At 35.2% G+C, this 27,610-nt stretch overlaps 1 protein-coding gene across 4 annotated transcripts in view; it reads left to right on the forward strand.

Annotated features, from left to right (window-relative positions):
• LRRK2 (leucine rich repeat kinase 2) overlaps positions 1–27,206 on the forward strand; it is a 127,214-nt gene extending 100,008 nt beyond the window's left edge. For all 4 annotated transcript variants that reach the window (XM_019632761.1, XM_019632760.1, XM_019632759.1 and 1 more), the window contains 11 exons: positions 1,248–1,408; positions 9,173–9,343; positions 10,554–10,654; positions 14,275–14,469; positions 15,565–15,758; positions 17,029–17,101; positions 17,881–18,065; positions 21,767–21,919; positions 23,389–23,597; positions 25,872–25,943; positions 26,541–27,206. In XM_019632761.1, the coding sequence (XP_019488306.1) occupies positions 1,248–1,408; positions 9,173–9,343; positions 10,554–10,654; positions 14,275–14,469; positions 15,565–15,758; positions 17,029–17,101; positions 17,881–18,065; positions 21,767–21,919; positions 23,389–23,597; positions 25,872–25,943; positions 26,541–26,662 (1,636 nt within the window). In that variant the 3' untranslated portion in view covers positions 26,663–27,206. The remainder of the gene's footprint in view (positions 1–1,247; positions 1,409–9,172; positions 9,344–10,553; positions 10,655–14,274; positions 14,470–15,564; positions 15,759–17,028; positions 17,102–17,880; positions 18,066–21,766; positions 21,920–23,388; positions 23,598–25,871; positions 25,944–26,540) is intronic.
• Positions 27,207–27,610: the final 404 nt, after the last annotated feature.

Here is a 27,610-nt window from a genome sequence, read left to right on the forward strand (position 1 = left end):
GATGCAATTAAATGGTGCATACACTTTAGGCCATCATGCAATGTAAAGTTCATGGTATTGCTGCTACTCTGCTCCACCTAATCCCTAGCAGTGATTGGTACCAGGTAATGAGGTAAATATTTACTGATACAATGTGAAAACAAACCAAAAGCCACAAACGAAGGGCTGAAATGTACCTGTATTACGTACATTCTGTGAAAAATTGTTCTTGCAATGTAGATCAAGATACACCTGTGAGATGACATGGAAAGCTATAGCAAATTTGACATCATGGGATAGGGAAGACAGAGTTGGGGGAAATCTGAAATTAGTGGATGTATAAGGAAAGGCGGTGATAGAGTTACTTTAGTCATCAGATGGAGTACAGTGGTAGCTCCCTGGCCATGTTTCCAGAAGGGACAAGACCTGGTTGAGATTAAAACTTTATTTTGCTTTTTTTATTAACTAGTTTTTAATCTTTACTGTCAGTATCCAACTCTAGTTGCATAGAGTTGAACGAATCAGTCTCAAAAAGAAAAGACTTTAATGTCACCCAACATCACCTTTCCTAAGACGATGTTTTACACATTCCAATGCTCGGTTCAAAACGTTGTCAGCCTTAGTTTATAATAGAATTGTATTTAAAGTAAATTACATCTTCAAAAGGGAACAGTATTGATAGCTAGGAAAGTCTTTTATTTTGATTTGTTATTAATGAAAAAGTAAAAAATATATATATTTTCCAAAAGATTAGGAAGCATTTTAGTCAGAAAAATAAATATTAAAAGAGAAATAGAATAGAGTTTAATAAGCTGAGATAAACTTCTATATGGTTTAAAGAAAATAAAAAAATATTAAATGAGAGTTACAACAGAATCCTATCAACTCTTATTTAACATATTTATATCTTAAACTAATTAAAATATTCATATGATCATTGAGGGAATTCAGAATTCCTTTTAAGTAATTATTAAGGTATACAAAAGAAAAGCCTCCAAAAATTGGTACTTTGAGGTGGTTGTGCCTTACGTTCAAATCATTCACTTATCAAGACTGACCTGTTTTGATTTTGTTTTTATTCTTCTTAAAATCATAGCTTGCTTTGTATATTTTGATTTCCTTTTATAATATCTCTTAACTTTGAGAGTCAAACTTAGCAAAGAGTTTTTAATATTTTGTAGAGTGGGTATACATATTTAATAAAAGCATGACTAAACTTATAGTAATAATGTAATCACATTTTAGTAAGATTGTGCATTTTCTGGCAGATACCTTCACTCGGCCATGATTATATACCGTGACTTGAAGCCCCACAACGTGCTGCTTTTCACCCTGTATCCTAATGCTGCCATCATTGCAAAGATTGCTGACTACGGGATTGCTCAGTACTGCTGTAAAATGGGGATAAAAACGTCAGAAGGCACACCAGGTAGGTGAGCAGGTTAACCTGATAATTCCCCCTTCAAGATGGGTAACCGGTGTCTTGAGTGGTGAGTTCAAGAGAATCAGGACAACACTGTAGCCTGTCACATTGTGAAAGGATACTTATTGTGTGACTAATTGTGACTAGCACAGTGTGATTTTTTTTTTTAAAGATTTTTTTAAATTTTTTTTATTGGGGAATTGGGGGGATGGAAACAGTGCTGGGGAATTGGGGGAAGGGGAACAGACAAGTTGCTGTCGTTTTGTTCTTCAATCTAGTTGNCTGGCCCAAGTTGGCACCATCATTGCGCTCTTCTCTGGCGAGGCAGATCAGTCGCCGGCTTCTGGATGGCCGCTCACTGCGGCTGCTGGCTAGCACAGTGTGATTTTGATCTTTGTATTCTGTAGGGCAAAATAAAATAAAACAAAATCAACAGATATGATTTTTAATGGGAAAAAACAATTTAAAAAAAAGAATGTTTGTTTTCAAGTTGTATTTTTAAAAGTTGGATTTTGAAAACATTTACGTCCTCCAGAGATGGTAAAAAGAAACAGCAACAGTTTTAATCTAGGTACTGTTGACACTGATATTTATCTAAAAATGAGGCAAACCAAATCCAGGTTCACAAAACCTTTTTCATAACTCTGAAACCCAAGAACTTTGAAAATCCAAAGGTTTTGTTCGTTTGTTTGTTTTATAACTGACTGGGTTGCAAAATTGGACCCAAACTGACTTGATGCTTATGAAGATATTTATTTCTCACTCTCAGTGTGAATATGTGTACGTTTCATGGCCCAAATATAAACATGTTTGATTGAGTGCAGGATGCCGGCCCTGAACCTACTGAGGGTTTGTGTAATTATGTTCTATGCATCATTATTAACTTTATTAAATGTGAAATAGTATAAATTCCTCAATAATTCTGGTTCCAAGAGTTTCAGATGGGGCTTTGGGCCTGGAGTTGGTTGCACTTTCTTCTTTTTTATCGGTTAGTACAGGAAGTGAAAACTTTAAAGACTGAACTTCAGTTTTCTTTCTTCATAATTTATAAGTTAATAGTTCAATAGTTAAAAATAGTGTAGCTTCTCTATTTAGACCTGGATAGCGAGATGAATCATGGTTACTACGTAAAGTGAAACATACCCATTCTGAATTGCATCTTACCTATAGTCTCTAGAAATCACAGGCATCATCTTCTTGCCTTAGATTTATTTTAATGTTGCTTTTAGCGTCATCCCCAACCTTTTTATGTCATGCCTGTTCTAAAAATCCTATTGCTTCTCTATGGATGACTTTCTACAGTGAAATCCATTTCCTGTGCTCTGATGTTTTCATGGTCTTATGTTCAGGCATGTTCTTTCCACATCACTCTCAACCCCATGGAACTCTCCCTCACTTTCCCAGCACCTGTCCCCCTTCTTCTAGTCTCACGTTTATCAGCGTCTCAGGCTCTGATTAGTAAGAAGCTGTGAAAGGGCAAGTGATCTGTGCAGACATCTTGTCTTTCAGATTTCAGTTCGAGTGGAAACAGAAAATTAAGGGATTGATAACTTTTGGAGGAGGACAGCCCTATCTTTAGAGAAGTTTTATAGAGTTATTTGTAAATATAGTTACAGGTGGCTTGACATAATCTTGATGATTGCAGGTCAATTAAAAGACAGAAGAAAATACCCTAGGGGAAATCTGACTAGGCAAAATATCTTCATTTGTTTCCTACTCCCTGTCCCCACCCCCACCCCCACCCCCGCTCTTATGTACTTACATAAGCAGAGGGTCCCAGCTTCTAATGCCTGGTTTTATTTTTTTCTCCAAATACATATCCTCTCTTTTGTTTTACATAGCTATACGTTGGAAGTAGAGTGTGCCTTCTCATAAACACTTCGAAGTATATATTCTGGCTGTGCGTGTCTCTGGGTTTTTCCATAATAATAAAATGATTAGCATCTCTTGAGTACCTAGAGATACCAGTTTAAGTGCCACGTACATTAGACACATGGTATATTATCCGCATGCAAGGGATGAAAGTTAGCTTTTGTCTTCTCATCTGTAAAACGTGGAAGCTGACGCTCAGAGAGATTATGTAACTTGCACAAAGTCCTACAGTACGTGACCAAGGTAAGAGCTCCAGCCAAATGGGAATTGACTCCAGAGCTATTTGGCTTTAAATCCTATAGTGTCTCTCTTAGATCACACGTAATGCTAGCATGTCCTTAAAGAGGTTTAAATATTTAATCTTAGTTATTAAAAAAAACAAAACAAAATGAACAAACCAAAATGACAGAGCCATGAACAGCAACTATTGTCAAATACAGGTTTGGAAGACTGATCTTCAGGATAGAATTCCACAGGCCTCATGTACTCCCACCTAGAAAATGTAGGCACAAGACAGGTCTTCTCCCGGAAGACCTGCTCCTTGCTGTCGTGTGTCTTGAAAGCGGGCCAGGCCACTCAGCTGAGGTCTGCCATTTGTCTCTCCTCCATCCCCCCATCCAGTCACTCTGTTCATGGAGTGAAAATCCTGCTGTTGAAATCTTGTCCACCTACTTGGATAACAGATCTCTCTGGTCCCTGTTGATTGTGCTCTGGGACTGGAGCCTTCCACCTCCCTCAGTGAGCTGGGCCAGCAAGCAGCCAGCTCTGTTCAGTTCTGTTCAAACTCATGGCCCTTCATGTTGAGTACCTGACTTGCTGGTTTGGGTCTAGCCCTGTCTAAAGTTCCATATAGCCAACTCATTCTTCATACCAAGCCACATACCTGTTCCTGATCCCTTTGAATCTGCTGTATCAATGTGTGGTAACATACATAAGGAGAAAGATCACGACAGAAAAACCCAGAGCCTGATCCTTTCTGTTCTGCCCTCTCTTCCCCAGGCTGCTTAGTACATTGTAATTGCATTGGAACTTCTCCATCATTACCGTATTTATTGTTAGAGCACTTCTAATCATCCCACCCTAAACTCAGCCTCAAATTTTAACTAACAGTAATTGTTACCACTGCTACCACCATCACCAAACTTTTCCTTCCCCAAAGCAATTATGTTTAGAAGAAAATCACTCTCCCTCATATGATCTTAATTTTCCCCTTGTCTTTTTCTTCTAATGGGTCTTCCTGTTAATATTATAACTTTTAACTTAGAAATGTCTACAGAAACACAAGACTATCTATTTGTTAAACTTTTGTGTATGTTTTTACTAGTCCCTACTGTGGCGCTTTCACACAGTATATCCTTGTGACTGGGGGTGCATGTGAGTGTGGGTGCATTATTCTTGTCTTAGAGAAGATGGTAATGGGAGAAAACCTCTCTGTGCCATGAACAGTGTGCCTACTTCATGATTAACCCTTTGCATGGGTTGATTATCTCATTTAATCCTTATGACCCTCTGGCATAGGCCCTGTTACTATTCATGGTCTACATACAAGGAAACTAGAGGTTAGGGACCATTGAATCTATCTATAGGGTCATACAAGATGCAAATCCAAGCAGCCTGAGAGCAGAGCCCCTGGCCAGGTACCCTCATAGCTGGAATGCAAAGGTAGAAACAGTTCAGTTATTGGCAAGAACCACAGTGCAGCATCTGTCTACATTTTGAAAGGCAACCTTGGATGGATACTTTTAACTTGAAATGACTCAGAGAGCTTTAACTTACACTCAGACAAATGGATGTATTATATCCTGTTGGGAGTGACAGTTAATTCTGGGTCTTATGACAGTTGCACTATTGACAGATGGATGCTGACTGATGGCTTCCACTCGGCCAACATCCATAGAAATACAACAGTCTTTGGATAAATAAAAGACACTCGGGTTTTATACTATCATCTGAGAGAGATTATGGAACATGCTGTATTCACACTTCTCTGAAAGTAAAAAAGAAAGAAAATATATGTTTCTTTGTACTATGTGATAATATAAGCAGCCCTATTTCATAAGTTTCTTGTATTTTTGACCTATGGATTTTTTTTTGTAGACTCATTGCATTTGTTACAATGCAGGCTCATCTGAAAAATTATTTCTGAAAATAGTTTGTAGACAATGGAATATATTTTCCCAATTATCTCAACACTAATTGTTATGCTAATTCTCCAAGGGAAAATTTTCCTTATTTTTTATTTACTGCATTTGGCATTAATTTATTGAATGTTGACCAAATGCCATACTGGTGATACTACTTAATAGCTCTGTAGTATCATCAAGATTCACTTTTTGGGGCTCAGTTTTTATTTCTGTAGATGGTGATGAGGAAAGCAATGCGTGTCTCAAAGGGTTATTGAAAGGGTAAAATGAGACAATCTACATAAACAGCATAAAACAGGGCTCGGTATATTGCAGTTGCTCCAAATATGTTAGCAATTGCTCTAGTGGTGAATTTGGGAAATGTGTGTGAATAAATGTAAACCTTACCCTCCACCAGCATGCATTCTGCCAAGAGAAATAAGGCTGTAAGCAAATAATCATAAAGCATTGTGTCGATTTCAATAGGAGATCTAGTTCAAGTACAGTGATAGCACAAAGGAGCAAGTGATTAACTGAGCTATAAGTCATCAGGATTTCCTTCATAGAGGAGGTGATTCTGGAATTATATCTTTAAAAAATAAGCTGGGGTCTTGAGAAAAAAAGAAAAAAGAAAAAAGAGCAGGAGGAGACATTTCAGTCAAAAGGCACTAAGGTATAAAGTGATCTTGTCTTATTCAGATGCCTGCAGGAACTGTGGTCTGGGCAAAATGATAGACGGAGGATGGAGGTCTATTTAGCTCCATGTTTTTCTATGTTTGGCTATCTGTTAGATAACTTGTAGAGCTTTAAAAAAATGTATCTGCTGGGGCTGAATCCCTTTACAGTTCTGTGTTAGTAGGTGTGGAGCAGGGGCTCTCAATCTGTCCACACGTTAGAAGCCCCTGAGAGTAAGTAAATATGAACGGAGTTTAGACTTATATTCAAATGAAGAAAGCAATGTCAATGATGTGAACTTAATATTTCTCAGTGGTGCACATTCTGGGCACTGTAGTGGATTCTGGAGATATTGAGATAGGTATGTCTTGGTGAACCATCAGCTCTCTGGAATACACTAAATATGGGCTGTCGAGTCAGACTGTCTGGGTCTGAATCCTTGCTCTACCACTTGCTAGCTGAGGCTGGAGGAATTCCCTAACTTCTCTCCTTCATTGTGCAATAGTACCCAATAATAGTATCTACCCTAGGGGAGTGTCGAGAACATTAAATGAGAAATTCATATAAAGTATTTAGCACAATGCCTGGCATATTCCTGTCTACCTTTGCTTTCTGGGACTCCACTTTGTCCTCTCAGCTCAGGTGGTGGGAGGTAGGGGTCTCTGTTGCATTCCCCTTTCACATACTGTTGGCTGGGACCTCTCTGTGGGGTCCTCACGGGACTCACCTTGTTTGTTTGCTCTTTCTCAGGGATCACTGCCCTGTGCTCTTGGTGTCCAGTATTTCATGTATTTTGTCTGGTTATTTCATTGTTTTGTGTAGGATGGAAAGTCTAGCCCCTGTTTTTCCATCTTAGCTAGAAATAGAGTGACACATGTTTAAGTAAATTGGGACGGCCAAATACAACAGTGTACACATAGGATTTCAGTTAGCGTTTAACATTTCCGCCTCTGAGGGTCATCAATGCTAAACAGGGTTTATATACAGTATGGTAGTATGATGCATCGCACCAAAGGTCATTCACAGTATTAGGTCATCAATTATGTAGCAATATTGTCCCTTTGTAAAGGTGCAGGAAATGTTCCTCTTGCTAGTCTTTCCCAATGGCAGGTAATACTCAAAGTGTTCATTTTCATTCCCAATTAAATTCGGTGGTGAATACACTGAATAGCTTGAAAGTTTATTCTTTCTGTTACTTCTATGGTGATAAGTACAGTTCAATGTAAGGCAAAAACTTTACAAGAACTTGCAGTTGTTGTTCCAGGGAAATCCTCAGTGATAAGGATACACGTCTTAGGGATCTGTTTTAGAACTATGTTAATTACTTACACAATTCTTTAGCTTAGGGTTCAAGAATGATATTATGGCTATGTAGGCATAAGCCATAATCTAAAGAAATGCTTATTGTCTTTAGGGCTGAAATATTGTATCTGCAATTTAATATATGTCAAATATATAATATATATAAGTTTATATGGCATATAACATGTTTTATAGAATATGTACCTGTGCATATGTATGTATGTACATATGTCTGTACACACACACGCACGTACACACAAAAAGAGAGACAGAATGAGAGACAGAAACAGAGGGAGAAAGACACCAATGTGGGAAAATCATAGCAGTGAGTGTGCGTTTGGTGTATGTGCAGAAAGAGAAAGAGAATGAACAAATGGGGCCAATGTTAGCTAGAGAATCTTATCAGTGAGTGCAGTAGCGTCTATCATGATCATCTTTGACACGTCCATCCTTTGACTCTTCATGACCTTCCAGCCTGATGAAGGACCGCTGAGCTTCATCTTTTGCTGGGAAGCTCTCTGTCAAATAGAATTGTTCCCAAATTCAGTCACTTACTCCTTGAAGGCCACGAATTCACACTTTGTTTTGTTTTCCTGGCTGTATATTTAAACTACTATAACAATCATATATGTTTATTGTAGAGAAGTTGGATGTATTAAAATAAAATGAAAGCTACCATCATTTCAGCACATGGAAATAATCATTATTACATTTGGATGTATGTCTTTGTTGTCTTTAATTGTGCACATTCTCATCAACTTTTTATTTTGAAAACGTTAAAACCTACAGAAAAGTTGAAAGAATAGGACAATATATACCCATGTGCCCTTCACATGGATTCACTGATTATTAACTTATACCACACTGTTCTCTCTCTCGCTCTTTTGTATGTGAATATGTCTTTGAAATTAAGTTGCAGATATCACACTATGTCAGCCCTGAACTTACTAGCATGTATTTCCTTAGAATAAGGCTATTTGTTCACATAATCACAGTGCCATTATCACAGCTAACAAAATTAATTCAGTTGATTTTTATTACATATTTGATAAATTTTCTGTCTATTTGGAATGATACCTTACATTTTCTTTACATTTATAATATAGCAGGTCATCTTAAAATAATTTTCAAGTTACTGTATGGTATACATTATTTAATCCATTTCCTTGTATGATTGGGATTCTTCAGATTTTTTTTTTTATGAATGGTATTGAAATTACTTTTTTTTCTGAAGAATTTAAAAGCAATTTATCTCTATTGTGGAATGAAAGGTTTAGTTCCCTTTAAAAGAATTTCAGGCATGTACTAATACCTGAGAAAGAGGGCTTTAATTAGTTTTATTTTTCTGTTGGGTAGAAGGAGCAGAGTCCCAACTTCTCGAAATAATGAGGGCATTGGAGTTTTAGCCAGGTTAAAGTGACTTAAGTGGCATCTAGCAATCTCCCTTCTCACCTCCCCTCTGTTTGAAACACTGCACTAAGAAATAGTTATTATTAGGAATGAGAAACATGATATAGGCTTTTTTTCCCTATTAAGTTTTATTTCTTTAATTATGAAACATTACTCAATAATTTATGATTGACTATTTACCCTTACTCTTCAAGTTCGACCTTGGGGTGAAATGTCTTGGGACAGAGCTATTAACTGCTTGATCAAGTTGTCTCCTTAAAGAGATGACATGGCCTAGTTTAGAACGCATCTTCCTGACTCTTCATCAGCACGTATGCCTAATATATTCCTCCTTGGGTGTATGAGGTCTGGTTTGGGCATATTTATGAACATATTTGTTTAATTTCAGGGTTTCGCGCTCCTGAAGTTGCTAGAGGAAATGTTATTTATAACCAACAGGCTGATGTTTATTCATTTGGTTTACTACTCTATGACATTTTGACAACTGGAGGTAGAATAGCAGAGGGGTTGAAGTTTCCAAATGAGTTTGATGAACTGGCAATACAAGGGAAATTACCTGGTAAGTTTTATCTACAACGAAGATTTTAAAAATATACCAGCAGCTTCATTTTCAAGTTATTTAATTGTAGTAACATACTTAATTCATTTCTCAGGTGATAATTTTTTGTTTAGCAAATGAATATTCTTAAATCTTGTGACATATTAATAAAAAGATCTCATGTGTAAGGTAGCAGTTTTAGGCTTAAAAAAATCCTAAATTAATATTAGTGTGTTTGGTGTATATTTAGGAGAATGCTCAGAAAGAGAAATTGCTGTTAAAACTCCAGGTTTAGCGACTTTTGTTCTCAGAGTTAGTATGTGCCCATTTGCCTGGTGTGTTTTCGTTTTCTTAGAGTAAAGTAATTTATATGCACAAATGGAAGCTGGAATTATTTATAATAATAATTTTTAGTAGTAAATATTAATAAGAATTAGTAAATGAGATCAAATCTTATTTTGAATGGTTGTCTCATGCTTTTAAGAAATTCGAGGACTCTGTCATTCGTTCCTGACCATTACATCAGTTCCCACGATAAAGTACTCTTTTAAATGTATTTAGCTGTTTCTCACACTTTGTTTTCTCTTCCATTTAAGAGATATTTTGGAGTGTACATAATGTGCCATATATTGTAGCTTTAGAGATATAGCTTTAACCATCTCCTTTGAGGGGAGGGGCTTTAAAGATTCCCAGCAAAAGGAAATTTATTATCATTTGGATAAACTTTAGACACAATCTGGCCATCTCTGTTAGTTTACCAGTTAGCTTTCCAGGGAGAGTTAACAGGCCTCTATTTTACCCCAACCAGAAGAATAGCATACCTCTTACAAAAAACAAACCTGTACAAGCCTGCTGTGGGGATATGAGGATTAAAAGCTTGCCTACTTGAGTATGAAAATAAAAGGTACTTCTATAAAAGTCTAGCTATTATATGAACAAAAGTGTTTTCAAAGACTACTGGAAATGCAAGTATGGAATAAAAATGTACTATTTTATTCAATGGATATTAATGTCTTTTTTATACAATAAAAAATTGAAGAAATCTTTGTTTCTAGTAGTGACAATGCGAACAAAACTGGCTATTGTGATAAGTGGATTTATAGTAAATATAGGATTATAGAGATCAGTGTTTTCCTTTGCAACGTCTGGACCTTTCATATCCATTGAGAGGAAATAAAATAATTGTGCTGATTTGTCTAATGTTGTAGCATGTGTTTTTGAATGTTTTTAGATCCAGTTAAAGAATATGGTTGCGCCCCATGGCCTATGGTTGAGAAGTTAATTAAAAGGTGTTTGAAAGAAAATCCTCAAGAAAGACCCACTTCTGCTCAGGTATTATTATTATAGTCAAAATTTGTCAATATTTTCTACAGAACGAGAAATACATACACTCACATGTATAATCTTTATATGTATATACCCAAACATGTAAGTAAACACGTACACAGTTTAGAACAGTTATAAAGCAGAATTCGTATAGCTCCCACCACCCCAGGCACACAAAGAAGAATACACCCAACACCCCAAAAGCCCCCCTGTGCCTCTTCCAGATTGCACCACTCTCCTTTCCCTGGTTTTTGTGATAATCCTTGCTTTTCTTTTCTTAATGTGTTTGTCATTTAGTTTAGTTTTCCTGTATGTATTATTTATTTAAAATGGGATCATAATCGTGTAGTGTGATGAGGTTTTCCACTTGTTCTGCCAACATTATTTTGCGAGCTTCATTCAGGTCCTTGAACATGGCTGTTAATTATTTTCACTGCTATTCCGTTCCACTGTTTGAAGGCATAACCGTATATTTACTCCTGATCATGTCCCTGGCTATTGGTATCATTCCCAGTTTTTTGCTATTATGAACAGGGCAGATTGCATGAGACTTGCTTTTTTGGTCTATACCTAGGAGTTGAATTGCAGAATCATAGGATATATGACTATCCGAATCATTTTCTGAAGTCATAACAGCTTAACACTTCCATCGCCTGTATATTATGCGGGCAGCTATCTCTCCATCTTCTCCCTGAATTTTTGTACTATCTGACTTCTTAATTTTTTCTATATATGTTCAGTCTTGTGGGTTGATTTACATTTTCCTAATTACTAATAAGGATGAACATCTCTTTATATGTTCATTGGTCATATATATGTTTCCTGTCCTGGGAAATGCCTGTTCTTTTGCTCATTTTTCTATTGGGTTATTTTGTGTCCATACAAATGAAATAAGAAAAAGAGATTCTTTATATAGGGTATACTGATCCTTTGTCAGTTATGTATGTTGCAAATTTATTTTCCCAATTTGTGGTTTGCCTTTTTGTTTCCTGTAGGGTTCCTTTGGATGCACAGAATTTCTTAATTTTAATATAGATAAATTTAACAATCCTTTATATGGTTATTACTTTTGCGGTCCTATTTTAAGAACTCCTTATCTCTCCCAGAGTCACACAAATATTTACCTATTGTTTCTTCGAAAAGGTTAAAAGTTTTGCTTTTGATGTTTAAATTCTTAATCCATCAGAAATTGACATTTTTATCTGGATTCAGTTTCCTTATTTCCTTATGGATAACCAATTTTTCCAGCTTCACCTATTAAATAGCTTTTTCCTTTTTCCCCCCATTCACTTTATTTCTATATCCACTCCATAATTTGTCAAAGATACATACATATATTCACACACACACTTTCTCTTCCATTGGACGACTTATCTATTCTTCCTGTAATATTATCCTGTTTTAATTCCTATAGCTTTGTAATAGTTTCTTTTCTCCACTTATTTTTCTCCTCTTCGAATGCTTTAGCTATTCTCAGGTTTAGTTTTTTCATATAAATTTTAAAATAACTGTCAACTTTTATGAAAAACTGTATTGTGCTTTGGATTGGACTTGCATTGATTGAGTATGTAGAAAATTGGGGGAAGATTATATCCTTACAATATTAAATTTTTTATTCTTGAATGTGAGTCACGCCTCTATTTAGGTCTTCTTAAGTGTCTTTCAGTAAATTTTTATAATTCTTCATACAGATCATACAAACATTTTTCTGAATTTTCTTGCGAAAAATTGATTTAAACTCTATTCCTAGCTTGAGATTTCTTTTTCTCTCTTACCTCTTACCCCCCCCCACTTAGGTGAGAAAATCTGGTCTGTAAATCTTTTTGAGAATAAGCTTGTGAATAACAATTGTTCAGGATTATTTTGCCCTCTTCCCCTTTGTCTGTAAATTCCTAAGGCAATTTTCTTTGTACCAGTGAAAGTTTGCCTTTACTCTGACTATGTAACCAGAAAAGGACTTTTATTTGACTCTCCACATTGGGCAGGCCCCAGATTTAAGCTTAGAATTTCTCTCTGACCCCATGAGGTATCCAAACCACACATCAGTTTTGCTTTCAGTACCCAAATGCCTTCAGGGCAAATTTGGTTTTAGGGTTCAACTGACTTCTCTATTTTCTATGTATGTTTTTTGGCCTGATAATTTCTTGTGATATTGTCAGATCTTTAATGTTTTTAAGATATTTTTAAAAAATAATGTCTTAAGGATTTTAAGTTATTTTTAGCTTGAAGCTTTTCCCGAATAACCTCTTCTACCATGCTATCAGAAATAGAACTCTTACTATGTTTTAAACTGAAACAGACTTTAATAGATCAAAATAAGAGTTGTCTTTATGTTGTAGATTTTATAGACTCTTTTTTTTGGATTTTCTGAAGATACTTTATTCTTCCTGGAGTTTCTGCCTTTAATTTTCAGAAAATCCATAAACTTTTATATTTAACACATTCCAACTTCTTATTCTTAGAATTTGTGCTGAAGAATCCATGTTGTTTTTGAAGATATTCTTAGACCCCAGTGAGTTGTTTTAATCTGAAACAATTATGTTCTGGGCCAGTTCACAGCCAAGCTGTCTGTTTACTTACAATTTCTGATTTTGTAGACTCTTGATTTTGCATAATAACTCATTGAAAAATTTTTGTTGAACTCTAAATTTCCTAATCAAAAATAGCTGAATACATATATACTGACTTTATCAAACATTATATAATCATCTTGACTACTTGCCCTACTTGGTTTTGAATTTTGGTTACCACTGGTCTTAATCACACAAACGTTTTTAAAAAGTTTATCACAGTGAATTTCCATAGCTTAATTATTGTTTGACTTTTTCTTCCTTTTATTTTCAATTATACTTTACCTGTATTTTATAGATTACATAACAACCTTGAGTTTTGGAGTTTTTTTAGTACATGACATTATTAAAAAATTTTGACATACTAGTTAATCTTCAAAATACAGTGTACACTAGGCAAGACGGGTTAAACTCATCATCCCTGTCAGATGAGCTACCGAGAGAATAAGGAGCTTTCTTGTGGTCTCATGAGTGGCAAGCAAGTGGCTTTAGCACGGGTTCTAAATCCCGTTTTCTGACTCCTGATTCTGTTTCCTCACAGTGGCTCTACACTGTCTCTCTAATTCTTTAGAGCTTGAATGGAGGAAAACAAAACAAAACAAAACAGAATCGAGAGGTGATTTGTGAACTTGGCTACCAAACATAAAATTTATTTTTCCCCTTCAGCTGATAGCTCTGTTGTATTATTGACCCAAGCATTTTTCTCCTATGTGATGTGGCTCTGCAGTATAATATTGAGTGAAGACTAGCTCCTGATCCTGCTAAATTTCTGTCATTGGCATTTTTGAGATTTTCTTTCCAAGTTACAAAACATGTTATAAAAATAGCATACATCTTGCACAGTTTCAAAATAAGTATTATTTTAGTGTGATTGTGTCCATAGTTTTTGGAATATTAATCTTGTCGCTCCAGGTTGGTCACAGTTTAGCTACAGGTTTAGGTTTTTCTTGATGGAGCTATAACATTTAGTTCTACATTTTGCACAAGAATATTATCTTTCAAAATGACGTGCATTAACATGATATGTGTTGTTTTGTTATTTTTAAACTTTTTCAGGTCTTTGACCTTTTGAATTCAGCTGAGTTAATCTGTCTGATGAGACATATATCAATACCTAAAAACTTTATTGTTGAATGCATGGTTCCTACAAATCCTAACAGTAAGAATCCACGAATCTGGCTGGGCTGTGGCCACACTGACAAAGGACAGCTCTTGTTTTTTGACTTAAATAATGAAAGATGCACTTCTGAGGTAAATCCAAATACTCTTTATACTAGAGATACTATAGAAAGCTTACTTTGCAGATTATTTGAAAGCATGTGCCAGCTAAAAAGTAATTTAGGAAGATTTTAAATAAGAGCTCATTTGGGAGTATTGTTAAATCAGCTTCTGTTAGAACAAGAGTGTTCACGTGAAATTAAAAGTCTGCCTTTTGTTTGAAAATCATGGTGAGTGTTAGGTCAGGATCTCTAGTAACAGCCTGAGACCGAGAACCTTGTATGAGTAATTTAAGGGGAGAGAAACTTTCAAGGAAGTACAGGAAGCCAGAAAGCAAAGAAAGAAGCTCAGCAAAAATGTACTTATCAGGGAGGTCTAGCCTCAGTCTTTGTCCATAAGAAACTGGACTGTGAATAGCAGCACAGATTTTATCCTTCTACCAGGCAAGAGGGCCAGTCTCTGATCCCCACGTAACAGTCAGTCATTGGCTGCAGTCTGCCAGAGGACAGGGCTGTCCTGACCTCTCACACGTAACAGTCAGTCATTGGCTGCAGTCTGCCAGAGGACAAGGCTGTCCTGACCTCTCAGCCATCTCTGAGCAAGCCAGCTCCCATCAGCTGAGGGCAGTTCTGTGGTGAAGGGCGCAGCTCCGAGCTGTTGGTAGCCAACACCCAGAGTGTCTGGGGGGTGGGTGCACCTCACTGATAGAGAAGGTCTGGGCATGGCTTCTGCAAGATGGCTCAATACATTTTATTGGCAAATGTAAGATCAATTTCTAGACTTAAAAATCAACCTAATATTTTTATTGTTGCCTTGAAATAAATACAGTGTCTAAACATTATTCTTAAGGTTGAAAAATCCTCTCATATTACTTTGATGGAGTTGAAAGGATAATGATAAATAATTTTCAATTTTGGTCTCAGGTGCATGCTAGATAGGCAAAACTTGTATGTCAGTTACCTTATTGTTGAAAATTAAATAAAATTGTGTTGTTTATTAAATTAAAAGCAAGAAAATAAAAGAGTTAAGTATGTGGACAACACTATTTTTATTCTATACAAATTCTAGTCACTTAAGCTAGAATCAATTTCTTTAGAGTGTTTTGTTTTTTTTTCTTTTCCTTAACAGGAAGTTACTGATAGTAGGATACTGTGCCTAGCCTTGGTGCATCTGCCTGTTGAAAAGGAAAGCTGGATTGTGTCTGGAACACAGTCTGGGATGCTCCTTGCTATCAATACTGAAGATGCGCAAAAGAGACACACCCTTGAAAAGATGACTGATTCGATTACTTGCTTGTACTGCAGTTCTTTTTCCAAGCAAAGGTACAGTAGTGGATTTGACCATTGGGGTAAAATTTCACACCGTTTAGATGACCTAATTGTGTGAAACATTATTATGACATCAGCAAAGATTGGTCATTTTTAACAAGTTTTTCCATTAGTTTGCATATGTTAAAGGGAATTGTGGGAGGCCACAAAGATATTTATTATTTTTCTGTATGCATGTCAAATTGAAGCATTTATAAAATAGGTCAGTCATTTCTTAGGCCTACCAGCATTGCTCTTGGTTCTACCTCAGCTGTGGCCCTATCTCTGTATCACTCCTCTCTTCAACTTGCCTTTGTAGGGCCACTTCAAAGATGACTTCTCATTTATTCTTTCTTTGACTACAGATGTATCAATAGATTGTTATGTGCCAATCTAAAACATATCAGTTAACTAACTGCCAAATTGGGAAAAAAATCCAATAAATGAATGAATAAGTTGTTAGGCGAAAATACTTAATCATTATCAGTTGCAGGGATCTTATCTCCAAGGAAGTTATATAAATGGCATAATTTCAGGTCTGAGAAACAGGTTGGTTGCTATAATATTTGGGGCAGGATGTTTTCCAGGAGCCATTGAGATTATACCCCTTATACTTCTCTGGTTTAAATAAGTACTGGAAAATAAATATTACAGAAAATGTGAAGCCCAAGTTTTTGGCAGCTGAATATAAACTCCAGTGGCACTTTTGCAGTTGAAATTGTTTGGGTGTTGTCAAAGAAAAATTTAATCAGATGGAGTTAAATAAGCAAGGAAGACTATTCAAGATTATTGTAATGGGGGAGAGAGACTGGACTCAACTCTGCTAAAGCAAAAGGCCGGAGAATTTTTAAGTGCTGGGATGAGATAGTAGAAAAGTACTAGAGGGCATTGGGGGAGGGGGTGTTGTCAGTGTAACTAGGCCATCTGTGTTTGCTAATTGTGTTTATTGAAATTAGGCTCCTACCCTCGTCCCATAGAGACTGGGAGATGGGGCATTATCTTTCCTGGTTACATTTTAAGAGTGAGCTCCCAGGCTCTTGAGAAAGATATACCCCGGTGGTAAAACCGACAAGAGGTTGGAAGAAGATTTACATTTCAAATGGGCAGAGAAAGAATTTACAATTGTTAAGTTTCTAAAGTAAATGCTATAAAAAAAAAGGGAGGTCAGCTGCCTATAGTCAGGAAGAAACCAGTCTAAAGTTTAGTCAAGCTTAGGGGACTGCTAAGGCCACCTTGGTCAACATAAGCAATCATTTTGTAACAATTTTGACATTTTCCCTTTTAGCAAGCAGAAAAGTTTTCTTTTGGTGGGAACTGCTGATGGCAACTTAGCGATTTTTGAAGATAAAGCTGTTAAGGTAAAGGTTGAACGCGTTCTACATCAAAATTATTTTAAGTTCTTTGTTTTTTTGTATGCTCATCCCCACCCCCTTCTAAATGATTTTAAACACCCTGAGAGCAAGGGTCATAAATTCTGGTTTCTGTCTTTTTATTGCTTCATAAAGTCTTGTACACGATAGATCCTTTATAAATACATGCTGAGTGATTGTATGTTTTATATGAGTGAACTAATGATAAAATGATGAATGAGATCTGATTTATAATGTTAGGAATGTAAATAATTATATTTTTATATAAGCAAAGTCGAGAATTCCTTATAAATATATTGTGGAAAAAAACGAAAGGAAACTTAAGTTTTAAATTTGGCTTGACACCAAGTTTTTCTTTACCCTTGAAGAACTTCTTGAAGATTCCCACTTATCATTAAAGCATTTATTTCTCCCTCCATCCACTCACCTGTGGTCTCATCTATTCAGTCAACATTCTACCGGTTCATACTCCTTGTTATCAATAAGCTTATTATCTAATGAGAGGCAAAGAATTAGAGGATAAATCCTGCATTATTTCCTGTACAATTTTGTGTGAAGTGAAGAGATTGGCTATAGGATAATATTTGAATACTGCTTGAATTGAATTCTGTTTTTATAAGTCCTTTGAAAAAAATGTATCCTGAATTTTTATTTTGATACCTCTAACCATATAAAATGGAAAAGCAGTTTTTAGAAAGCTCAAAATTTACAACATTTTATTCTGTAGATATTCGATTAACTGAATGTGTTTTCTCTTTTTTGCAAAGTGTAAAGGAGCTGCTCCTTTGAGGATACTCAATATAGGAAATGTCAGCACACCACTGATGTGTTTGAGTGAATCCATGAATTCAACTGAAAAAAACATTATGTGGGGAGGATGCGGCACAAAAGTTTTCTCGTTTTCTGATGATTTCACTATTCAGAAACTCATTGAGACCAAGACAAATCAGCTGTAAGTTATTCCTGTATGCAATTAATTTACCATTTTATTCATGTTTATTATAATTATGTCAGTAATGCTGTTGACAATTCCAAAATGAAAGTTTTTTAAAATACAAAATCTATTTTCTATTATAAAATTAAACATTCATTCTAGAAAACTTAGAAAATTCCAGAATGAACATTTAAAAAATTACCCATCCTAATTACATTTGGGAAAAAATATGAAAATCCATGATAATATTGGTAATATTTCTCAATCTAAATTTTAAACAATTTTATGATCTCTGTATCAAATAAAACAAATAGAATTTGAACGGCAATAAACTCAGTATTTTACTTCATCTATGGATTTTATGTTTGTGTTTTTGATACTTTCCATTAAGTATTGATTGTAGGAAATGTAGGTGTCAAGAATAAAGTGCTCTTTAAATTTGATAATTATACAGAGGTCTCCTCTACAGCAAAATTAGTGATACCAGTTTCAAGCAAGAATAAAATAAAATATAAACATTGTCCCAATTTATTGTTTCAATATTTAAAGTTACTGTATTTTAAACAGATCATTGCAGTTGAGTCTTATATATTACATTCCTCAGTGAGAAATGTAGAGTAGTGTATAAAAGCATAAATCATAGTTCAAATATTGGCTTTGCCATAAGACATGATGCATGTAAACTTGGGCAAGAACTTCTCAAATCTTCTAACCTGAGGATTGTAATATACTTAATCTCAAAGGAATGTTTGGAAAACAAAATAAGGAAATCAATATAAGGAGGTTAACATAATGCCTAGCACTTGGTAAGCTCTCAGTCATTGTTTGATGGTGATGATGATGATGATAATGATGATGATGATGATGATGACGATGACAATTAGCTTTGAGTCATGAATCCTTATCTCAGGGGATATCCTAGTTTCTCAATATCTATCCCATTGCCCAAGAACAGAAACTTGGGAGTAATCCTTGATCCTTTGTCCTTGACTCTCTTTATCCACTTGAGCCTCTTCTTCATTGACTGAAATCCTTGTGCTTCTCACTGCTGCTGTCATGGGCCAAGCTATCAACTACCGTTGCTTGCCATATTAACAACAGGGTCTGTTCTTAACCTCTGATTATGCTCCCTTCAACCTTTTCTCAACACTGCGGACAGAGGGACCCTTCTAAAATGTAACTCAACCTGATGTCACTCTTCCTGCTTAAAACCCTTAGTGGCAACCCATTGTCTTTTGAGCGAAGTCCAAATTCCTTAAGATAGTCTACCAGGCCCCTTGCAATTTAGTTCTTGCTTACCTCTCTAGATTTCTATTTTGTAGCCTCCTTGTCCCCTGTGCTTTAGCTAACTAAATCTTTGTCTCAATTCCTGAAGACAACCTGCCCCCTTTCACTCCCAGCCTTCCCATGCGATTTTCTCTTTGCCTGGATGACTACTGTGCCCCCTGCCTGTTCAGTCCAAAAGTCACTTCCTCTGAGTCGCTGTGCCTGATCCCATCTATGCAGATTAGCTGCCTTGGATTTGTTCTTCTATTGCATCTATTATTTTCCTTCACAACAGCTACCACACATTTTCATAAATGTATTTTCAAAAATGCTTTCATAATAATATTAGACCAACTGGCTCTGTCATTGGCTATACATTAGAAACCACCAGGTAGCTGAAAATAACCTGATGCCTAAAATTCACCTCAGACCAATTAAACCACTTGAATTAAACCTGAGACGGGGCTCAGTCTTCAGTATTTTTTTTCAAGTTCTCAGATGATTCTAAAGTGTGGTCAGGGTTCAAACACACTGCTATATATTATAAGTTTTTGTGGATGAGAATTTGTTTATGTTGGTCACAGATTCGTGGTAAATATTTGTAATTTTTCTCGTTCTGTAATTTTTGTTTTTAATCAATTTATACAAGCTGGAAAATATTTTAAAAGAAAGGGCTCCAATTCTTCTTTTTCACAGATCATGTTATGAGACCATGGGTGAATGAAGATGAATATCAGGCTCTCAGAGATGTTCATCTCCCAAAGGAGATTAGGACCCAGTTTGATAGACATTTGGAAATATTTGTTCTCTTCTCAAAAAGTATCTCCTGTTGCCTACGTCTCTCCCTTGCTAAGCAGGCATCACACCAATACTTAGGGACTGTTTCATCGTCATTATCCTCCTTATCATCACCCACAAATGGACTGAGAGGCCCAATGGAGCCACACACCTTCCCAGGACTTGTTTTGAGTCCTGGCTCTGTAACATGTTAGTCGTGTGGCCTTGAGCACATTATTTAGCACTTGTAAACTTTATTTCTGTAATTATAAACATTGAGATTTATGATATTTTATAAGATTTATATTAAGGATCAAATGAGATAACACACCAAAGTGTTTTATACATTATAAAACTCTACGCAATGTTTGTACTGGCTTGAACTATCTTTTTTCTATTAAATATAGAAAAACCCAGGAATGTATTACCTAAGACTTAGTGGTTTTCTGGAATGGTAACACATCATATTTTCATCTCCCTTGCCAGAATTGAAATGATGGAGAAAAAAATCTTCTTATCCTAGGGTATACTAAAGATTGGTACACCCTGTGATATATTTTATGTCATCTATCTGAAATGGAATTTTAAACATTTTTACTTTTTCCTGGTTGTTCATGCTCCTGTTAGTTCACTCTTCATCCATCTATCCATCCCTCTGCCCATCTACTTAAAAAAGTATGCTTTGTTCACAAGGCAGATTCTAGATAGATACATATATATCTATCTACTATAGATAGATCTACCAGATAGACAGATACTTATCTGTGATTATTCTACTGGACTGTGGGTATGTAGAAAGACATGGTCCTTGTCTTTAAGAAATTCAATTTACTGTCTAGTGTCAGGGACATGCTAATAAATACAATTTGATATTTAATAAAATCTGTAACATTACAGCTACACTAATAGAGGAAAGGGAATGATTGGTCCATTTTGATAGGTCAGGGAAGAATTTCAGGGGAGCTGACATGTAAGTTAAGCCACAAAGGCTAAGTAGGAGTTTGCCATGCAGTGGTGCCTATTTTAGCCTGTTTGCAAAATATGTAAAATGACAAATGTCCTAAGTGGAAAAATGGATATTTAAAAATGCTTGTAATTTCCCTTTGGGAAAACGTAGGTTGGTTCTCCCCCCGCCCCCATAAGTTGACTGGCTTGTGCTGATGCAAAGATACCTCTTGCTTTAATATTGAAACACATTGCCACTAAAATTTATTTTAACATCTAATGTTTTATAACTCTACGTAGGTATAGATGGATAACCCTTAATTTCCCAAGCATTCTTGACAATAAGGATTTTATCACAACATCATATAGTTACATATATTATGATGATATTTTTTTTAGAAATTAAGATGTTTTGCATATTTGTGCGGGCAGTATAAATTTCTATAAAGAACCAGATGAAACTGAAACTAAAATGAAAGCCAGAAATAAACATTAGTCATAATCTTTATTTTATTATCAAGAGAAAAACATAAAGTAACCAAAACTAAGTAAAGTAAGTTATATATTTAGTTCAGGTTAGAGGAGAATATGAAATAACTGCTAGTGCTCTAGTCTGTTTCTTTTTCAAAATGGTGTTAATGTTTTCCATGCATTCAGAACTAATATAAGATTGCATTACATGGTGAAATAGAAGAAAAATGAATAGTGGTGACATTCTTTTTCCCCCCTAGGTTTTCCTATGCAACATTCAGTGATTCCAACATCATAGCAGTGGTGGTAGACACGGCTCTGTACATTGCTAAGAAAAATAGCCCGTTTGTGGAAGTGTGGGATAAGAAAACTGAAAAACTCTGCGAACTGATAGACTGCATGCACTTCTTAAAGTAAATACTTTAAATTTTTTGGTTCTTTCTAAATTTTTTATTTTATTGTGGAAAGATCACATGAGATCTAGCCTCTTAACAAATTTTTAAGAGCACAATATATTATTGTTGACAGTAGGTCCAATGGCATTTGTTCTTTATTTTATGTCTATAAGAGCTGGCTTCATAATTCAAATTTTACAGGCTGGAAGTAGGGCTTTTTTCTTCCTTTCTACCTCTAAATAGAAATTTAAGAAAGAAATTCTCAGAAACAAAATTGTTACTGCTTTTCAGCACCATCTTTTGGTAGCCAGCAAATTTCATCTTGGAAAAAGTTTTAAATAGGAACATAATGTTTTTGGTTTCTTCAAGGTATTACAAAGAATATTCTCTAATGAAAAAAATAGTACATTGTACTGAAGATGACCATACTGAAGTAATTGCTGGCTATATATCCAGCAATGTCATATAATTAAATATTGCTACTTATAATTAGACTATGGGTCCAAGGACACTCTGCTCTAAAGATAAAAAGTCACAAAACAATATAAAAATATGGGAGTTGGAGGGGGGAGAACCTACCAGATTGACCGGTGCACTAACTGAGGAAGGAGGATGAAAACCCCAGCCTGAGAACCCAGTTCTTAGTCGGATGGAGCATGTTAGAGACAAATCCCAGACTTTAAATCCAGCACGACTCCTGTGTGCTACTGCCGGCAAGCAGGACCACTGCCAAACGTATCTGCTAGTTATTTTCTATTTTTGTTCTCTTTTGTTTTTACTGTATATATGTATTTTTAATACTCTGGGAACATTTAGATTACACACTATATCCATAAAATGAGACTTCAAAGTTTACTTTCCAGAAACTTCTTACAGTTTGACTCTGATTAGTGAGGAGCTTTATGCTCAGAAGTGCTGACAGTTCTGCCTGGTGAAAGGTCCCTTGCTTCCTGAAGTTCCGAAAGTATGAGCATTCTTTTATTTTTAGATATGTTACTTTTCTCTCATGACTTATTCATTAGCTCAGGGAAAAATTCAGTGGTTTATATTGGTATCTTTTACCTGTAGATGATTAGAAGTTTATTTTCCTTTGAAACTTTTAGGCTTCATGGAAAGCTTTTGAAACTTTTCCTTTCATATTGGGCAAATTTATTTATTTATTTATTTATTTATTTATTTATTTATTTATTTATTTATTTATTTATTTATTTTTACTGGGTTCCATAGGCTTGTTTTTAAAAATTGTAGCCTTACTTATTACAGAATTTCTTGATGTTAAGGGGCTATTGTATTATGTTTGATAATTTATGCTTCAAATAGAAAAATGTGTCTTTGGCATTCTGTATTAAGTTTTGTACAGTTTTAATGATTTATAATGCCAACTTGCATGTGTTCATAATTTAAAATATTATATATGTGTATGCATATCTGTTTTATCCCTTAATTGTTGAAAAAATTACTCATGCATTTTTTCTTTATGGTTTTAGGGAGGAGTTGGTAAAAGTAAACAAGGAATCAAAACACAATATGTGTTATTCTGGGAGAGTGAAAACGCTCTGCCTCCAGAAAAACACTGCACTTTGGATAGGAACTGGAGGAGGTCATGTTTTACTGCTTGATCTTTCAACTCGGCGAATTATACATATAATTCACAACTCTTATGATTCTGTTAGAGTCATGATGACAGCACAGTTAGGCAAGTTTCTTTCCTTTGGATCTTTTTTCATGTTCTTTAAGACTACAAAAATATGTTTATTTTTAATGTAAGTTTTCCCTTCACTTTCCAATGTCATTTGAAGTGTCTTAGAAGTATCTTAGAACAGGACTGGTTAAATTTTGAGTAGGGTCATTTAACAAATGGAGGGAGTCGATGCTCTCACTCCCAAAAGAGAAGCAGATTATTGCAAGTGAACACAATTTGAGTCTCACTTCCTCTTCTTTTCTTTATACCTGAGGCAAAATTTGGAAATATATAGTGTCGGGTATTTTTTATTTTTTGACTAAAGAAATTAAAGCAAATGTTTATTTATTTATTAAGATTTCATTGGGGAATTGGGGGATGGGAACAGCACTGGGAAATCGGGGAAGGGGAACAGACAAGCTGCTGTCCTTTTGTTCTTCAGTCTAGTTGTGGAGGACGTTGCTTCACTGGCCCATGTTGGCATTGTGATCATTGCGCTTTGCCCGGGTGAGGCAGATCGGTCTCCGGCCTCTGGATAGCCGCTCACGGTGGCTCTTGGCAGCTCATGCTGGCTGCCAGCCACACATGGTAGCTTATGGCAGCCCACTACAGCAGGGACTGCAGCCTACACTGTCGCCGGTGACTCACGGCAGCACAGCTCCAGGCCGAGCTGTTGTTCACCATCTTAGCTGTGGAGGGCAGTGTCACTGGCCCTCATGTGGGATCCGAACTGGGGCCCTGCTTCTCAGAGCTGGCGCCCCAAGCCAGCTCTTAACAAACGCGCCACGCGGCCGGCCCCAAATGTTTATTTTGATCATAGTTTAAGCTTCCCGCCCTTGTTAAAGAATCCTATTTGTTTTTGCATTCTATAAACAAACATATTCTTGTATCAAAATATGCTGAACTCCACAATCTACAAATATTGATGAATCATGGTGTTTTACCCAAGCTTTATGTATTTTCTTACTCCTACTCATCTATTTAAATATTATGAAGTCATGATGGTACATGAAATATATTTTCTTCATAGATACTCATATTTCATTGTCTTCTTTTGACTAATTATTTGGTTTAAAAAATAGTATACATACAAAGTTGATCACAAAAATAACATTATGGAGTTAAGTTCTACAAAACTAGAGTCTATGTAGTTTTAGTAAATAAGTAAGATGTTTGACAGGGTGAAGAAAATAGTAAATTCCTTTTAGAAGAATATATTAAGGCGGGACAAGTGTCTCTCCTCACCCTCCCCCATTTCCAGGAATGAATATCAGAGTTGCCCAGAAGGAATTAGAATTAGGTGCTTCTAGGGATTGGTAACTGTCAGGATAGGTGTCCACACAAGCAGAATAGTATAGGTCTATAGTGGGTTATCTCTCTAGTCTTATTCTACCAAGGTTGTTATTTCCTCTGTCCTATAATTTAATTTGTATGTATTTTGGGAGCTAGGTGATTGTTCATTACTGACATTATAATGGGATTTCAATGGGTTTAATTGACTTTTAAAATAAAGATAAATTTAAAGGTATTTACAAAGTGGGGCATGATCTGGCTTCACCTGCCTCTCTAGCCTCCATTATTTACCACATTCCTCCCAACTCTTCCCGATCTAGAATAACATTGGTCCCTCTTAATACATTGTTTCATCCTGCCTCAAGGTTTTGCACTGTCCTGTTTCATTTTTTGCTTAGTTAACTTAGTTACTAATTAATAACTAATCTCCTCATTAGAACGAAACTCCATGTGGGTTGGGTCTGCATGTGTTTTATTCACCCCTTTATTCCTAGTGTCTAGCCTAGGGTCTAGTATGTAGAGGACTTCTGGTGAATATTTGTTAAATAAATTACTTAAAGACTTGAGAAGAAAAGTATGGTTTTGTAACAGAGTATCAGTATATTCATTCATGCCACTCCCCATCCAAATGCTTCACATTTGACCAATGCCTTATAATATCCAAAGTACTTTCACACACATAATCTCATATAAAATAACTTTGGGTTAAGGGGTAGTATATAAGTATTAAACCCATTTTGCAGAAAGGTTAAGTTCTTTCTCAGGTTCATACACTTACTAATAAGAATTATAGCAAGGAGTAGATCACAAATTTTCTAACTTTAAAAACTTTGTGGTCTTCTTGGAGAGCTTTTTATTTAATATACTGGAGGTGTCTCTTAAAAAGTAAATTGTAAATTAAATTTGTGTCTTAAAGCATGAACTGTACCTTTTGGGGTGCAACTTATTATATTGTTTTAACAGAAAACTCCTTTTTTTTGTTTTGTTTTGGTAAAGGAAGCCTTAAAAATGCCATGCTGGTTTTGGGATATACCCGGAAAAGCACAGAAGATGCCCAACACCAAAAAGGTAATGTTTAATAGGATACTATATTTCAAATATAGTGCAATATGGATGATTGTGATATAATATGTTTTATACATTTACAGTAAATATTACATATGTTATAAAACTTTAAGCATTTTTTATTGGTAGCTTCTTTATTGTGCAAATAATTTAGACATAAATCTTCAAAATTAAGTTTCAATGATTTAGGAGTTCTAAGTTTTTTTTTTCAGACTAAGTAGAGATATCAGCCATTGTAAAATTAGAACTAGCCCAAATTTAATCAAAATGTGGATATTTTTCCTTGTATCTTACTTGTATCCATATGAGGCCTGATTTTGAACAGTGTTTTTTGGAAAAACTTTACTTCTTTCAGAATATGAAATGTTAGGTTATTAAAGGTCCACACTCTTTTTTGAAATTTAGTAGTTTTACAATGTATTTTAAACATTTTCCAAATGTAATTTCTTATAAATGGCAATCATTTAGTACATTGTTTGTAGCTGTATTTATATATACATTTGTTCAAAGTAACTAAATATAAATTAATGAAATTAGAAAAAAATAAAAATTCCTTATGGCAGATCTTTGAAACATGATTTCATTTTTTTCATTTTCCAGAGTTACAATCTTGCTTGTCTATTTGGGACATCAATCTTCCACATGAAGTACAAAATTTAGAAAAACATATTGAAGTGAGAAAAGAATTAGCTGAAAAAATGAGAAGAATATCTGTTGAATAAGAGATATTGGAAAGCCTTGTCTTTGGACAGGAAAATTATTTTCTTCTGTTGTAAATATTTCTTTAAAAAATGTTTACATATGAAAAGGGTACTTCCACTCTTTGAAATAGCTCATATGTATATGAAGGAATGTTTATATGTTTTATTTTAAATATAAATATGTATAAAAATAGTTACCAGTGAAAGTATATTTTTAAAAAGTATTTAAAATGTAATGTTATATTTCCCATATATCCTAATTAATTTCATGGGTTAGATAATGAAAGGAAATCTAAAAATTACTTAATCACAGTACTCATATTAAAATTTACAAAGTGTATAATTTTTTGTTTTGTTATCCATAATGAAGGTAAACTTTATTTTACATTTTGTGCTTAAGACAAGACTGCTGCTTTATTACATTCTACATTTTCTACGAAGTAGAATAAAAATATTTGGACAGTTTCCCATGTAATACATTCCTTCTTATTGCTTTTAAATGCAGTTATCACATACGCTTGTGAATAGTCAATGGATTTACACTAATAAAACCCTGTGTTGGAAAGCGAGTTATATTTGTTGCTGATGCAAACACTGCATCTCACACAACTTTACTCCATCTAAAAGAAAATGTCATGAAACCGTGAAACGTGCTGGTGAGAAAAAGTCACCTATTGTCAAAGTCCTCATATCCAGGAAAGACACAGCCACTCTCTCTCTTTTCTTATTTGCAACTCTATCTTTGAATGTGGATACCCTGAAGTTTTGTAGTTAGTGTAAATACAATGTTCAGTCCTTCAAGTGATATTTTCACATTTTTATTTTGATTCTCAGTGCTAAGCCAGGCCACTAGCTACTAGTTCCTAATCTGTGCTCTAATGCTTCTACTCATCTCTTCCTAAATTGGTAACCCTGTGAATCTTAATATCATTTGGGTAGAAACCCTATTTTTAGAATTATAGAGTTCTA

Source organism: Hipposideros armiger, unplaced genomic scaffold (assembly GCF_001890085.2).
Source record: "Hipposideros armiger isolate ML-2016 unplaced genomic scaffold, ASM189008v1 scaffold_1170, whole genome shotgun sequence".
Taxonomy (NCBI): Eukaryota; Metazoa; Chordata; class Mammalia; order Chiroptera; family Hipposideridae; genus Hipposideros; species Hipposideros armiger.